The sequence below is a fragment of the Aquila chrysaetos genome, chromosome 22, assembly GCF_900496995.4.
Source record: "Aquila chrysaetos chrysaetos chromosome 22, bAquChr1.4, whole genome shotgun sequence".
NCBI classification, from domain to species: domain Eukaryota; kingdom Metazoa; phylum Chordata; class Aves; order Accipitriformes; family Accipitridae; genus Aquila; species Aquila chrysaetos.
The window spans coordinates 1,328,550-1,344,169 of record NC_044025.1 but is presented as its reverse complement, the minus strand read 5'-3'; the positions used below and the strand labels follow the sequence as shown (position 1 = coordinate 1,344,169).

At 47.3% G+C, this 15,620-nt stretch overlaps 1 protein-coding gene across 2 annotated transcripts; it reads right to left on the bottom strand.

The window, feature by feature from the left end:
• Window positions 1–250: 250 nt before the first annotated feature.
• LOC115334413 (protocadherin beta-15-like) lies at window positions 251–6,334 on the bottom strand. Of its 2 annotated transcripts, none has more exons than XM_029998541.1 (2): window positions 3,305–6,334; window positions 251–1,247 (listed from the first exon to the last, which is right to left on the bottom strand). In XM_029998541.1, the coding sequence occupies exons 1-2, from the start codon at window positions 5,607–5,609 to the stop codon at window positions 985–987; spliced, it is 2,568 nt and encodes an 855-aa protein (XP_029854401.1). In that variant the 5' UTR covers window positions 5,610–6,334; the 3' UTR covers window positions 251–984. The 2 variants fall into 2 exon arrangements, with proteins under 2 accessions (XP_029854401.1, XP_029854402.1); XM_029998542.1 differs by having other exon boundaries at window positions 1,026–1,247; window positions 3,171–6,331.
• Window positions 6,335–15,620: the final 9,286 nt, after the last annotated feature.

Genomic DNA, 15,620 nt, shown 5'->3' with positions numbered 1-15,620 from the left:
GACATCTCAGGATGGGAGCCCTCATGAAGGGGCTAGGGGCAGCATCTCTCAGACCGCAGCTTTGCTCAGAAAATCCCCCTCCATCTTGCTCCGGCTTCTGACAATGACCTAATTCCAGGTTGCTCTGATTACCCCCGCATAAAATCCACTCCAAATGCACAGATTTATTCCTGAAATCCTGCTCTTGGGGTGGCTATTTCCTCTGCAATGACTGTGACAAGTCATCTTTGAAAAAATACACTCACCCGAGGGAGTTCCAAGGAGGTTTTATTGTTTTCTGTCATGAGGTGTTTGACTCTTAAAAATGTGTGAGCGACAAGAAATATCACATTACTTTATAGATTACCGAATAATGAAAATAAAAGAAAACAGAAAGCTTCTTGACACGCTATCTTCTACAGTGCCTTAAGTTTATTGTAAAAGTTTTAGCCTATTTTACTGTAAAACCACAAAGAGTACTTTTAATTGTCTATGACCTTACACTCAAAAAATCTCGAAACGTTCATTTCAACTTTGTGTTATGAAAAAAAATAATAATACATTTCTCAAAGCCCACTCTTTACAGTATGGAGAACCTGTAAATTCCCGGTCAAATATGTGAAATGTGCCAGTGTCAGCCATTTCTAATGTAATCAGCTTCTGCTTGTTATTAAGGAATTACTTTGCAGGAACGACTTCATTTTGCTTAATATCTGTTTGGCCTGGTATTGAATGGGCTGCAGAAAATTAAGACATTATTACAGAGCCCTCTCCATAAGAAAAAAACCAACCACCACCACCCCCCCCAAAAAAAAACCACAGAAAAGGTGATGTAGGAAAAAGTTATCTTGAAGATCTGCTTCCGGTTTTCAGTATTTCCCTTAAGATTCAGAAACAGTAGCACTCACAATCATACATCAAGTCTCAGTGTAATCAACATGCAACACAGTGCTCCTCCTCCATCCACATCACAATTACAAAATAGCTACATGAATAAAGTATGGCTCAAGAGGACAGTGGTTTTGCTCTCTCACAGAGAAGCCTTGTACCTCCCTGGTAATTTTTTGGTGGGTGTTTTGTCTTTTCATTCTCTTTTCCCTGTGAGGATGTTAGCCAGTGAGGACAGACATGCTTATCTTTCTCCTCACTTACTGGGGAGTGAGCCAAGGGTTTTGATGAGAATTGACATTTAGCTCCATCCCCATGTTTGCAGTGCAAGCTGCTTCCGCAGGTCTGAGACCCATGTCTTCGGAGGGGGGAGCTCTGCCCTGCAACGAACAGAGAATGGAGGTTGTCATTTGGGTATTGAAGGTAAGCAGGCATCAGCGAGAAGCTTAGAGAGCATGTCTTACACTACTATGTGTGTGACACTGATGCCTTGAATAAAGGCATGAGAAAGAAAACTTCACTGTATCGCTGTAGTGATTAACTTTCGCTTGCTTGAGCAACTTCGAACCTTTGGTTGTACGAATAAGATAAGAAAACCTTCAGCTTTGTCAACAGTATGTGCCAAGGCACCAACAGACAAGAGGCCTTGGGCCCTGGTATGTGCCAACAGACAAGAGACCTTGGGCCCTGATGATAAGCCTTGGGTCCTGCTGAGTTTTTGTAATTAAAACCTGCCAAGGCCAACTAACTAGGAAAAAGAGATGACCCACACTGCGGATGCCCAAGGGGCTGACACTATGTAAATGATAACATGAATATGTATATGATTAGAACAATATAAGCTTTGTTTGCTGTAGGTAATGGTGTACACGCTAGGAGGAATTATCCCCCATGCATCCAACGCTGCAATAAAGAATGCCTGCTTTCTAAAACTCCAAAATCGAGTCTTAGAGAGTTTCTTCAACTGGCTTTTTCAGTAACAACACCACTTTTCTCTACCCAGAGCCAAAGAGGAGGTTGGACCAGGCGGTGGGTCTCTGACCTGAACGGGGAAAATCTAAAGCCAGAAACCATCCACCACTGTGGACATCACAAAGGCACTACTGCAAACTTTTCATGAGTCTGAGGAGGTAATTTAAGATGGTGAGAGCTCAAGATAAAACCACCTTCTCACAAACAGTAAATGTGGTTTAATGTTGATGTATCAAGGTGGGTCCTTTTCTCCCCTGAGTCTACTGCAACTGCAGTTCTGAGAACCTGCAGTCAAGTGAGTCCAAGTCGTCAGTGGTCGTGAAATATGAAAATGTTGTGGGGTGATGATAAGATGGTGTTTGTGGTCCTTCAGCCTCATATGTGTTCATTGTCCGGACTCTTGTGAAGTGCTAGATGTAAACCCCATGTTTAGAGGGGACTTGGACTTAATGGGAGAGTGAGGAGAGAAGGAGCTGTTTCAATGACCACCTTTTGTCTCCCCCATGCTCTATAAACAGCCAGAGTTTACAGGGCTCACTTTAAGTTCACAGCAGCACTGAGAAGAGAAGTGCTGGTATGGTCTGGGAGCACCGGGCTGGGTGAGGAAGGGACCAGGAGGGTGCTTTGTAAAGCCCCAATAACCACATTTTTCTGGCCAATACTGTTCATACAAGCCACAAAAATATATGGGAATTTAATGGCAGAGGTCCCCACTCCAGCAGCTTGAAAGACAGCTTGAGTTCACCACTGCCACCACCCTGGTGAACGGCACTTGGCAGGGCTGAGCACCAGCTCCTAACAGCAGCGCAGCAGACACCATCAGTGACGTGACACCCCTTTGTACCATTGTCCCTGCAGTCCCAGTTAATGCTAGACAGGACCACTACATTCCCGGTGCTGCTGCATCTGTGAGGATGTGTCCCTAGGAGCGGTGTCATTCCTGCTGTGGGTCCCTACGGGCTGTACACAGTCCATGGACAGGACCCACTGTACAGCTCACACATACATACCCTTTACTTCTCATCTTCTCATGGTGCAGCTGCCCCCCTTTGTGGTGATACCAAAGACTTGATCTAATGTGAATACTCACGGCATAGAGCTGGATGCAGAGGAGTGAGTTTAGTCAGCACTTGGGGAGCAGCTGAGCCATGCCAGATCCTCCTGGGAGGCTCCCGCCAGTGGCTCTAAGACCCTCTCTACCCTCTCCTCCTGCCCCAGTAGCTCCTTCACCACTAGCTCTGCAATATCGATAGTCTTTACTACCAGGAGTGAACCCCTCCACCCCAGCGTGCTGCTCCTTCCCATCACCTCGGCCCAGCCAGGTCCCTCACCTGTGCAGCCCAGTTGCCTTCTTCTCCAAGCTTGGCCACCTCTTGCGAGCACACTGAGCTTCGCTGGTTGCCCTGGCTGGGGGGCAGCCCGGCAGGAAAGCAGGGGAAGAGGGGCCTAAGGAACTGAAACTCACTGTTGATGGTCCCAGCGGTGAAGCAAACATCGTACATGTAGCTGCGGGGCAGGGAGCCTGGGGTGCTCTCCGTGGCAGCCTTCGGGAAATTGGGCAAGGTCTCCGCCTCACTCCGCCTGGCCCGCCACACCTTCACCACCACGACGGCCACCGCAGTGGCCAGGAACACTGCTGAAATGCAGGCCAGGCAGGCAATGAGGTACAGGGTGAGCAGCCCATCGGGATCAGCAGCCGATGCCTCCTCGCTCAACCGCAAATGGGCGTCGGAGAAGCCGTCCACCAGTGCAATGCTGAGGGTGGTGGTGGTGGAGCGCGGCGGCTGCCCATGGTCTCGCACCAGCACAACAAGCCTCTGCCGGGGCGCGTCACGCTCTGCCATGGCCCGCACTGTCCGCACCTCGCCACTGTGCAGCCCCACGTGGAACAGCCCTGGCTCCGTCACCTTGGCCAACTCATATGACAGCCACGCATTCTGCCCTGCATCTGCGTCCACCGCCACTACCTTGGCCACCAGGTAGCCCACACGCGCCCAGCGTGGCACCAACTCGCCTGCCACCGCGCTGCTGTCAGGGGGCGGGTGCAGCACGACGGGTGCATTGTCGTTCTCATCCCGCACCACCACGCGTAGCACCGCCCGTGTGCTGAGTGGCGGCGAGCCACCGTCAGCAGCACGCACCTCCACCTCGAAGGCACGCACCTCCTCATAGTCCAGCGGGTGGAGGATGTAAACATCCCCGCTTTCAGAGTTGACCGACACGTCGGGCTGCTCCTTGCCCTCCTGCCTCACCAGCGTGTAGTTTACGTGGGCGTTTTTCCCTGCGTCAGTGTCCGTGGCGTTCACACTGCCAATCCGCAGCATGGGGCTGTTGTTCTCTGTGACCGACATGGTGTAAACCTCCTGAGTGAACTGTGGGGGATTGTCATTCACGTCTGATACCTGCACAAAGATGCTTTCCTGAGAGCTGAGCCGCGTTGTGCCCCAGTCCATGGCTGTGATGGTGATGTTGTACTCTGCCATCCTCTCCCTGTCCAGCGCCACATTAGTCCTCAGCTCATAGTAATTATCGAAAGTGGGGCTAAGACTGAAGGGCAAGTCCCTGTCGATCGAGCACTCCATCCTGCCGTTGTCCCCAGAGTCCCGGTCCCGCACACTGAACAGGGCCACCACAGTGCGGGGCTGGGCGTCCTCGGGAATGGAGGCAGTGAGGGAGGTGAGCACTATCTCCGGGGCATTGTCATTCACGTCCAGGACCTCCACCTGCACTTTGCAATGTGCAGACAGCCCCCCGCTGTCGGTGGCTTTCACCATCATCTCATGGCTTTTTGCTTCCTCAAAGTCCAGGTTGCCCACAACCCGTATCTCCCCACTGGCAGGGTTCAGCTTGAACAGCTGCCGGGACCTCTCTGATGTCTGGGTGAAGGTGTACCGCACTTTCCCGTTGGACCCTTCGTCAGGATCCACAGCCGCAACTCTGACCACCAGCTGCTCCCGGGGGCTGTTCTCAGCCAGGCGCACCTCGTAGATCTCCCGACCAAAGACTGGGGTGTTGTCATTGGCATCCATGACCACGATCCGGACCTGAGCCGTACCCGACCTGGGTGGTGAGCCCCCGTCGGTGGCAATGAGGAACAAATTCAGCTCCGGCTGCTCTTCACGGTCCAGCTGCTGCTCTAGGATGAGCTCTGCATATTTTGCTCCACCTTTCTTTGTTCTGAGATCGAGGGAGAAATGCGAGTTGGCTCCAAGGCTGTAGTTCTGCAAACTGTTACTGCCCACGTCCTTGTCCTGGGCACTTTCCAGAGGAAAACGGGACCCAGGAGGTGCCGTTTCCAGAATCTCTAAAACCATCTCCTTCTCTGGGAACACGGGGGAGTTGTCATTCACGTCACGAACCTCCACCTCCCCTCGGATCAGCTGCAATGGATTTTCAAAGAATATCTTAAAGAAGAGTGTGCAGGTATCACTCTGCGGACAGATCTCCTCTCGGTCCAGCGACTCCTTTACAGTCAGGACTCCGGTGTTTTGATTGAGGCGGAAAAGCTGCTCGTTCCCCTCGGACACAATGCGGGCCTTACGAGCTGCGAGCTGGCTCGGAGCAACGCCCAGGTCGTTTGCAATATTGGAGACAAAGGAGTCCCTCTCCATTTCCTCCGCCAGAGAATAGCGGAGGGTTTCAGCCCCGTTCTGACACACACAAACGCACAGAATAAACAAGATCACTTGCCTCTTGCTGCCTCTGCTCGGTCTCACACAAGCCATTACTCTCCAGAAAAGCCATCCACCGTCCTCCGTGGTTCCCAGCATTTTTAAGCAGCGTCCGAGGCAGAGCGGTGTTTGTCAGGAATCCCGGGCTAAGGGGGTCTGAAAGCCCCCGAGCACCCCGACCCCGCGCCCCGCCGCCCTTCCCGAGCAGCTCACAAGGCTTTTTTTTTTGTCTCCCTGTGCCTGCAAACCGGGTGCGGGCATTGGAACCTGCCGGTCCGTGGCCAACACCCCCACCCAGCGTCGCAAGGGGGAATATTTCCTCTGCCCTCTCATTCGGGACAGCGCTGCTGGTTTGGAGTTTGCTGCTTGAATCTGCACTCTCTGTGCCAAACCGAAGCCGAAAACCGCAGTCTAAATGCTCTCTTCGTTTGGAAGCAGGCTCCCTCCCCGCATACCTTGCGCTGCTCTGGGTATCACTTCCCAACTCGCAACCCCGAACTCTTCATACGCAGTTTTTGGGTTTCCTCCGTTTTGTGTAGGCAGTGCAAGATCTGCCGCTTCCACAGGATGCATTGCGGGATTTTCCTTCTCTTCTCTACTTGTTAACAAGCACAGGACAGTTAGAAGTGGGGCGGGTCAGAGAAGCACCGCTACTGAATATGAGAGCTGGTGCCAGGGGAAGGTCCCGAAAGCAAGTGCTTCACCATCACCCTAGTTCACCATCACACTAGAATGATAATGTTATTCTAGGACACATCATCTTAATGTTGTTTTCTTCACATTGTGTACCGCACCTCGCCCGAATTTCACACAACTTGAACGGTTTTCTGTGTGAAAAGCGTTTTTCTCATTAATTGACAGAAGTATCCTCCCCTGCTGCCTGCTGATCCTTGCACCCACGATGAGGTGTGCCACTGTGCAACACATTCGTGAAAAACGTCCCCAGCATCGAAATGCTGCAACCTGTTTTCATGTTTTGGAAGTATACAGTACTTTCTCCTCTGACGTTGCAGCACAGGGTTAGAAGTACTTTAAAGGTCCCTGTACTTAGAGGTCAAACCTGAACTCCTGTACCTGTGTAAGGATATACGGCCAACAGCTATTTAATGCAAAAGGCAAGGAAACAAACTAGAGAGCTCATTAATTAAGCCCCCAGATACACAAACGCTAACGAGCAAGAGCTAACGGAGACAACAGCAAAGACCAGTGACCTAACGACACTGATGGACGGGCCATTAGAGGAAGCATTCAAGTGTAAACTGCGAGAGGTTCAACCGTAAACTTTGTAAACAATGACCGGGGGGGGGGGGGGGGGAGTAAGGTATTATCATGGATTATCAGAAAGGGTCTCATAGGAAAGAGCAAACTGATTACGAGAGGTTTGAGGGGGGTGTCTAGGAATACGCAAAGCTTATTACGGGATGGTTAGAGGCAGGATCAAACTCCGTAAAAGGGAGAGGTCAAGAGTGGACCTGGGAAGAACAACCGTGGGGAAACGGAGGTGGGAGGGGAGAGCGAGGGGTCCTGAGCATGGACTGGCAGTACAAGCCAGGATCTGTGCCGGACACCGGATAAAAAACCCAGGGTCAGGCACTCAGCGCCGGCCCTGAGGGTTGATTTATACCGCGACTACTCCTGCGGATCCAGCGGCGAGCTCCGGCAAATGCCCACGCAATGTCCTGGTGTTGCACACAGCTGCCTCCGAGACCAGTCTTCCTCTCACAGAATAAAAAAATGGAGGAGAAAACAAAATACAGCTTGCACTACTTATTTTTGGTTCGAGAGATTTTAATTCAGCTTCCACAATAAAAGGAACCACGCTGTTTTTTAAATACAGAAAGTATCCTAACCTCCTCGGGTTTGACACCTTTCCTTTAATTTCCTAGTTTTTTCCTTAACTGTTTTTTCCCTTATTTTTGTTTGCTAAAAGGGCTGACACTGTCAAACAATACTAACCAGGTGAAGTCCTAGAAAGTCACTGATGGCTTCATTGGTTTGAAAACAAAAACTTCTTGACTGTATCAGTAGGAGAAAGTAACAACCAGGGTTGACTTTAGGATTCCCCAGAATTTTAGCTACTAGAGGACTTTGCACGGATGTAACCATTTTTGGTGACTTCCTCTTACTGCCCTTTGACTTGGAAGCATGATAGAATCTAAAAGGCTAACTTAATCAAAGGCCAGGTCAGCTCTTTCTTCCTTTCTTCCATTCCAGGGATGTGTTCATCTCTCAAGTTGCTATCATTATCACTAACACTGAAGCATGATGTAAAACCATATATAGGCCAAGTACAGCAGTAGATGCGTTGGGAATGTGGCTTCTTTCCTCATTTGTGCCATGCAAAAACAACAGTGACACCTGGAATCCATTTACCTTGTGCCCTTGCTGGTGCTCCTTCTCAGCTCTTGGCACCTCTGAGAGACGAAGGTGTATTTGCTTCTCCATAACCTAATCTTTGGCACCACTACGCAGCAGGCAACAGACACAAGCTGAGAAGAGCTTCCACAGACACTTCCCACCCTGACTGCAGTAACCCAGTTAATTTTTACTCCCCTCATTTCAGAAGAGAAATGGTGTCCTTCAGCTTCAGGTGTAGAAGGGTGTAAGAAGAACAGTGATCCTTAATGGAGCTCTTGGCTATAATAGTATCTTTGCATATCAGAAGATGCTGCTTTTAGACTGAAGCTCCCATTTTTTCAGATTTTAGAGAAATGTGAAGTAAAGAGAGTCACGTACCATGCACCACTGGATAGCTAACACTGGTGTTGGGGCACAACAATAAAATGGATGTGTATGAGTGGAAAAAAAGAAGTATGTATACTGCCAGATGAAGGCACACTGTGTTTTAGGATAGACTAAGGAACTATAGCCCTAATAAGAATGTAATCTGCATAAATGTGTCAGACAATTCACTTATCTCCTTGAGCGCATAGCGATGTTGCAGGCTTCCTTGGTTTTTGGTTTAGTGGTGATGCCTTTATCCTAAGAAAGTAGCTTAAAATTACTGAAAACCGGTTCTCCTCTTTACTCTGAGATTTACATCTTAGCGCTAGAAAAGAGCTACAGCAACATATTCTGCTCGGTTCCTGGTATGTCTTCATATTTCAGAATGCAGTGTTCCTAAAAGAAGATTCTGCCTGCAATTGCTCAGCTTGTGCAATTTCAGTCTCCAAAATCCCCTTCTTGGTCTTCCAGCTAGGAATTCAGATTTGCTGAGAGAAATCTCAGTGGCCCCATGCTGGGTTTTGTTGCTCCCCTGGGTAAAGGCTTCTTCCCCATCCCTGGAGCCACTGCCCATCCACCTCCACACACCCTGAGGATAGCCTGGCTTGGAAGGAGCAGTTGCCTGCAGACCAAAGCACAGATGCTTCCCCGAGTCACTGTGGTTTCCATGCCCGAGTGAAAAGAGGGAGGAACATTCCCGTCATCTCATTCCCAGCCAGCTCCCAGGACGGATTTCTTCTCTCACCTCTAGCCCTCAGCACCTGAATTCCCAGCTCTCCCGTGGAACTGCTGCCCTGAGCTCTCTGCTGGATGCAAACGTGAGGAAAGCCAGGACAATCGATCCCAACCTTCTGGCTCTCCTTTATACTGTAACTACCAGTGCTACATGTCCTGTTTGTGGTTCATTTTCCAAGAGATAAACCAGCTTCCTCTGTCTGCATTCAGTGCAGTTAATGCCTTCCCCATCACTCTGCTAAATGCAAACACTTCTTTCTCGCGGTATTAAGTCAGTGCTTACCAACCAACGGGCTCAGACTGAGTCAGCCCAGACCTGTGGCAAAATCCTCCCAAATCCCCCTGGGATGGACCTGGGAGACCGTATCCCTCCTTCACATTCCAGGTTCTGCCTTGTCCTCTTGGCGTTTTCAGACTGTCCTCGATGCGGCAGATCCCAGCACATCCCTTGGAAAGGCTTTGAACCAGGGCATATTCCAGTGCAACCGGGACGTTTCGGCTGGGCTCTCAGCTAATGTCAGCAGCCATGCAGCATCTGACTGGTGCTCACTGGTCTCTCCTGCCTTGGGAGCTCCCGGCCCAGTAGCAGCAACACAGGCACAGCACTGGCCAACAGCGGCACTGGGCGTCCAACGCAGGAACTGCACATGGGCGTCCAGCCCCGAGTCTCAGCACGCATCTCCTCCGTTAGGTTCTGGCTATTGCTAGGGCAAATTAGGAAACACGTTTCTCACCTGACGTCTCTGGCAAATAAAGACACTTTCTTAGTACTTATTGAGACGTTTGTGTTGGCACTAATAATCCAGGCTAGTATGAAACGTCTAGAAGGGGTCCTACACAAACCTTCTGTCAAATGTGCTTAACAAAGATGTAAGCTACAGGCAAACATAGCAAGCATAGCTCATGTGTTGTGCACTGCATCTTCTGGAAGTCAGAAAGATAATCGAGGCATTTACAAGCACAGGCTGATTACGGGAGGCTCAGTTTTGAATATTTTCTATTACACAAGGAGACCTCCAACTGTTGTATGCCCTCCCCTGAAGTAATCTGAAGTGAAGAACCAATTCAGTACTAATAGCAGCACGAACCTCCACTGCCCTTTGGATCAGCTGCAATGGGTTTTCAAAGAATATCTTAAAGAAGAGAGTGCAGGTATTGCTCTGCAGACAGATCTCCTCTTGGTCCAGCAACTCCTTTACTGTCAGGACTCCAGTGTTTTGCTTGGGGCAGAATTGCTGCTTGTTCTCCTCAGACAAAATGGGGGCCACGTTTCTTCTAGGTAACAGTAATTCCCTTCTACTAACATCTGTTTGTGAGGCTGTCTGCTCTAAAATCTCCCCTGTATACCTTCCAACTTTGAAGAATAAAGGGAAATTCCCTGCTTCAAAAGTCAGAGTTCATATACCTTCTCAGAGACATTCTGTACTCTCCAGTCTCCAGAGAGAACGCTGGACAGAAGATACATGCCAGGTGTCTACCAAGACCTTTTGATCCTACATCTTTTGAAGGCAATGAATTCTTGCCTTGTTCTTTCTAGCCATGACAATCTCGGTACTTCGTGTTTGAAAATGAATCCTCTCAGTTTCAACACTTTGCTACTACAAATGCCTTTTGAAGCCAAGTAATTATTCTTATCCTTGTAAACATTGTGCTTAATGGGATCCAATTTTTCCATCCTCAACCTCACTCCTAGGTCAAATATGCAGCGATTTTCTACATAAATCCCTAGAACCACATGTTTTCTTGTGTCCTAAGGTCTCAAATGGCCCACAAATAATATTTTAATTTCTAGCTCTAAGTTGATGTATTTTGTGGGGGAAAATGTAATCTACTGAGATTTTTTTCTTGTTCTTGTGTCCAATTTCTGTGTGACTCCTTCCACAGTTTCCTGCAGTGGCTGTTTCAGTTGATTAGGAGATAGATACAAATGGAAAGTCACATGGTGAACAGTCAAGCAGCACAAGGTTGTCAGGCAGTTTAAGTCCACTGTGTGAATAATCTTGGCTTTCTGTGTGCTTTTCATGAAGCAACAGAGAATAAGACAATTTTCTCAATGACATTTTGATAGCCTTGAAAAAGAGACTCAGGGACAGAAGTGCCACACAGGCATTTCATGAACAATGGCAAGAAACTTCCAGCTTGTGAAGAAATGTTTCTACAATCTGCTACCTAAAGATAGTGACTAGAAGTGATTGAAGGAAAACAGTTGAGCGATATGATAAGAAAGTGAGAAATAGCCACACTGTATGCTGTTCTGGGAACAGAAATAGCACATTTTCTCTTTAATGAACAGGCCAGGCAGGAAAGGATATGGGGAGAAGCTGGCCTTGGACAGGGTAATTTTGAAAATCTAGTTCGTCATCTGAGGACAGAAACAGGGATTCACCTGAGAAGTAGATTTGGAAGTGAAGGAGAGGAGAAGGAAGGATAGCAGTGGTTAGAGGAGGGAAAGATGCTATGCAAGAGGGGCCAAGAGAGGACAAGAATGAACCAGTTCGGTTAACAAGGCTGATCGAGGAGGGTAAGGACAGAGAAATACATGTAGGATCCATCCTGAGGGCAGCTTAGGAAGAGCTTATTGGTGTAGCACCTGTAAGAAAAGAATCAGAATAGGCATTAGTAAAGGGAAAGTGGGGTCCAATCAACCAGATTGAAAAGGGTATGGGGAATTTTCTGGAGAAAAGCAGGAAAGAGCAGTAGATGCAGTCTGAAGTCAAAGCAGGTGCATGGATCAGAAAGGAGCTAAAATGGACATAAGCAAGGAAGAAACAAAACAGTTAGGCAGGAGAGGAAGGTAGGAGGAAGAAAGGCAGAGATATGGCCCTGTAGGCTTGTGCCTGTCCTTCCCCCATTCTCAGTGTCTGTCTTAGGACCTAGATTTCCTCTTTTACATCTTTTGCCCTCAGATTGCCTTTCTTTCCACTCGGGGAGCAAGAAAATTATCAGAAGGTAGCAGCAAACCAAAGGGAACCCTAGTATCTCAGCCAGTTGAACAGGATGAAGTGCCCAGAGAAAGTAAGCATCAGTGTCCAAATTTCTGTGTCCTGATGCGAGGCTTGGCCCATCTTCAAGCCAAGTTCCCAATCCTGTAACCGTTGGATGGCATGAACATACTGAGAAGGTGGAAACACCTGGCCCAGTGCTACCTAAAAGGGAGGTCAATAGAGAAATGATTCAAGCACAACTTCATGGACAGCATGATCACTACCTGGAAGGAAAACAGCTTCTGAACTGAGGCTTTCAAAGGAGACAGAGATCAAGGGAGTTGTCATGTTTACTCATATCATAGGTGAACAGAGAGATGGGGCAACATGAGGGGATCACCCCCTACTTCATGTCTAGTGTTTCTGAAGATACAGTGACCAGACCAGTGGTTCACTAAGTGGCCAGCACTGTTCATAAACCAAATCCAGCTAAATGGTAAGAGCTGTATAACTCCAGCATAAGAGAAATCTGGCCTATACTTTACAGAAGCAGCAGAGACATCTTGTTTGGGGAGGATACCTGGGAAAACAAAGGCTTTTAATGCCCTCTCTTTAACATCCTCTGCCCTTAGCTGCAGGTCCCTTCCTCTCACATTATGGTTCCAGCAGTAACTGCAGACCAGGCACCCTCCAGGATCACAGGATGACCCTTGTGTCTCTGACACAACTAAACTATTCCCAGAAATACAGGGTGACCAGTGAAATTCCTGGGACATCTTTTACACAAAGTAGAGAAGTTTAGGCTCTCGGTATCATAACATACTCTTGTATCTTGAATATTTTTTTTATACCTGTTGTATCTTGTCAAAGCTGAGCTGTGAAAAGCCATCTTTCTGTTGGACAATGTTTTGACATGCTTGGTACTGCTGACCAATGACATGTAGATACTCTGAAAGAATGGAGACCTACAGAACAGAAAACATCCATCCTGTGGGGAGAAATCCAGAATGGGTTTATTCACTGTTTAGGCAACAGACATATACTCACATCAATATCACATTTACTAATGGAGTAGACACACTGGCAATGAAAAACTAAATAGCAACTTCAAGACAGATTAATATACAGAGTTCTTAGTGAAAATTATAAAGCAAACATGAAAACAGTGCATTTAGCAGGTACTGCTGAAGGTGCATGACAGCTAATTTACTTTCCAAAGAGTTTATACCTGGACAGGTGCAGCACAACTCTCATGTCAAGATTTTTCTACTGCTGGGTTCATACATCTGGGAAAAAAAATATAATCTATTTTTATATTAGAGGTACTGGATTCCTTCAGTGATGGGGAGGGCTAATTGAAAACAACCTGTAGTCCATGAGCACTGTCATATACAAAAATATTATCTGCTCAAGCCCAACCAAAAAAGGTGATGAGACTTGGGCACAGCTTAGGATCCCTTAAATGCAGGGGGTTTTGTCCACCAGCAAGTCGGCCCCTGCCCGGAGCTCTGCCCAGGGAGGAGCAGAGGCAGCGGGGGTCGTATCCGGCTGCTGCAATCCCCGCTCCGCGCCGGCTGAGGGCAGCCGCCACCAGGGCAAAACACCGACCGGCGAATTTGCAAGTCACCGAAAGGAACGGCAGAAACCGGCTTGGAAACAACCGGGCTCGGCAGCACCCCGGCTTCGGCTAGGGCAAGGGACAGAGTCCCCCGGAGAGAGGCAGGTCTCTTTATTATCTATGTAGCTATGTATCTATCTATCTATCCATCTGTCCGCTCTATCCACTCATCCACCTATCCATCTATGTCTATTCATTTATTCATCTATCTATCCATCTAGTTACCTACCTATCCATCCATCCGTTATCTATCCATCCATCAGCATTGTTGTTCACAGAAGCTGGGTCCTGTTGTGCTGTTCGGTGCACGGAGGAAAGGAGCGCACACTCAGATCTAGGGAAACAAGCTCAGATCGAGGGAGTTTTAGACTCATAGCAGGAGGCTGGAGAGAAAAGGGGAGTTACGAGATCATTAGTGAAGTGGTGAAATTGTGAGGGGGGACCTGGTACTCTGGACTGAGCTGGGTTTGGGAGGGGATATAGGTCATGGAGCAACCATGGGGAGCATTTTATCCCTTGTGGACCCTAATGCTGGCTTTCTGCCCTTGCCACAGATCAAAAATGAAATTACAGTAGTATTGATCAGTGTGCTGGTTCCCCCCAGCACTGGGACTACAGGGCAAGTGAGGACAGCAGCCAGCTTAAACCCTGGGAATCAGGGATTGTTACAGGAGATGCCAGGGCTGAATAATCTCTTAATTTCCTTCCCTGTCAGGCCAGAGTGTGTCTAATGCAGAAAATATTTATACTATTTTAAATATGCTTAAAGAATTCTGTTCACAGCATTACTACCTGCTTGTTGTCTGTTTTAATCTTTACAGAAGACAAAGAAAGGGAATACAGACACCTATTTAGAGAGACAGTTGTCAGGAATTCATATATATAATATTCCTAATCACACACCTCAATTTAAAGTGAAATTCACAGGTTTGTGCATGGCTGATTTATTCATTTTAAATATCTTAAAGAAAATACACCTTTAAAAGTTTAAACGAATATTTTTACATAAGATTAGTGATGTGGAGGCATTTGATATCAAGAAGTTTCAGCAAAGGGACAGCATCAAATCTGATTTTGAAGAAGCAACCATATCACGCACTACCGTAAATCTCCTATTTAGATCCTTAAGGTACAAGCAGAATAGTTTTTGTCTCATTTTTGTACCTGCATTTCACAGTACTATTTAATTTCTGCTGAAGATCAGTTTATTGTTTCATTTTACTTGTGCTGTACAGTTTTAGTTCTCTAGCCCTTGGGCTGTACAGTTTAGCCCTCTAGACTTGCAAATGCAAGTCTAGTTAGGCAAAGATATTTGAAATGTAAATGGGCAGTTTGTTCTGTATTGTGTTAGAGGAAAACGAATTTGTATACGTCAAATTAGGCGGGTACATGATATTTCCACTGTTGAAGAAAATTACATGTATCGAAAATGTGTGTCTTACTCAACTTCACCAATCATCATGTGTATAGTTAGGACTAGCCCTGAAGGCCCACATGATGTGAGACTACCTAAAATATGTCTTAACTGGAAATCAAGGAGATTTCTTAAAGTGTAATCCTGAAAGCTCTGCTCCTTGTCTCCAGAACTTGGAGATACACTGCTGAAGAGCATTAGCTCTTTAACTGTAGAGTTCTGTAGGCCCACAAAATTCTGCTTCTGCATGTGCAGATGTGTCCTGATATTACCAAGCAACTTGTTTTTTCCCTTAAGTGCCCAGGTGGTGTCCAGAAGATTGTGATCTCATGTCTGTCTGTCAGAAAGGATTTGGTTCACTTGGGATTTAAAGGACAGACTTTGTGCAGAGCCTATGCAAAATGCAGTGCTGCTATGCCAAGTACAGTGCTTTCTTTTAAAACTCTAAAATGGAGAAGAATACTGTATGATCCCCTTTTTCTCTAATACCACCTTATGTTTAAGCTTTCAAAGTCAAACTCTGCCTAAAACTATTCAAACTCACCTGTGGATATCAGATGATAGGAACTTTAGCATGGAACTGGAGTGATTCTTAGCCTTCCTTTCAAATATATATTATATTCATTAGCAGGCAGTAGTTAACAACTAAATCAGTATCTCTTTGCTTCCTTATTTTATTTATTTCACCCACCTCA

Bases quoted from the DNA above. Each gene is read 5' to 3' on its own strand.
- LOC115334413 (XM_029998541.1), bottom strand. From the start codon at position 5,609: ATGCTGGGAACCACGGAGGACGGTGGATGGCTTTTCTGGAGAGTAATG. The intron at 1,248-3,304 runs GTGAGTTTCAGT...TGTTCGTTGCAG, and splicing joins CACCGCTGGGACCATCAACA to GGCAGAGCTCCCCCCTCCGA.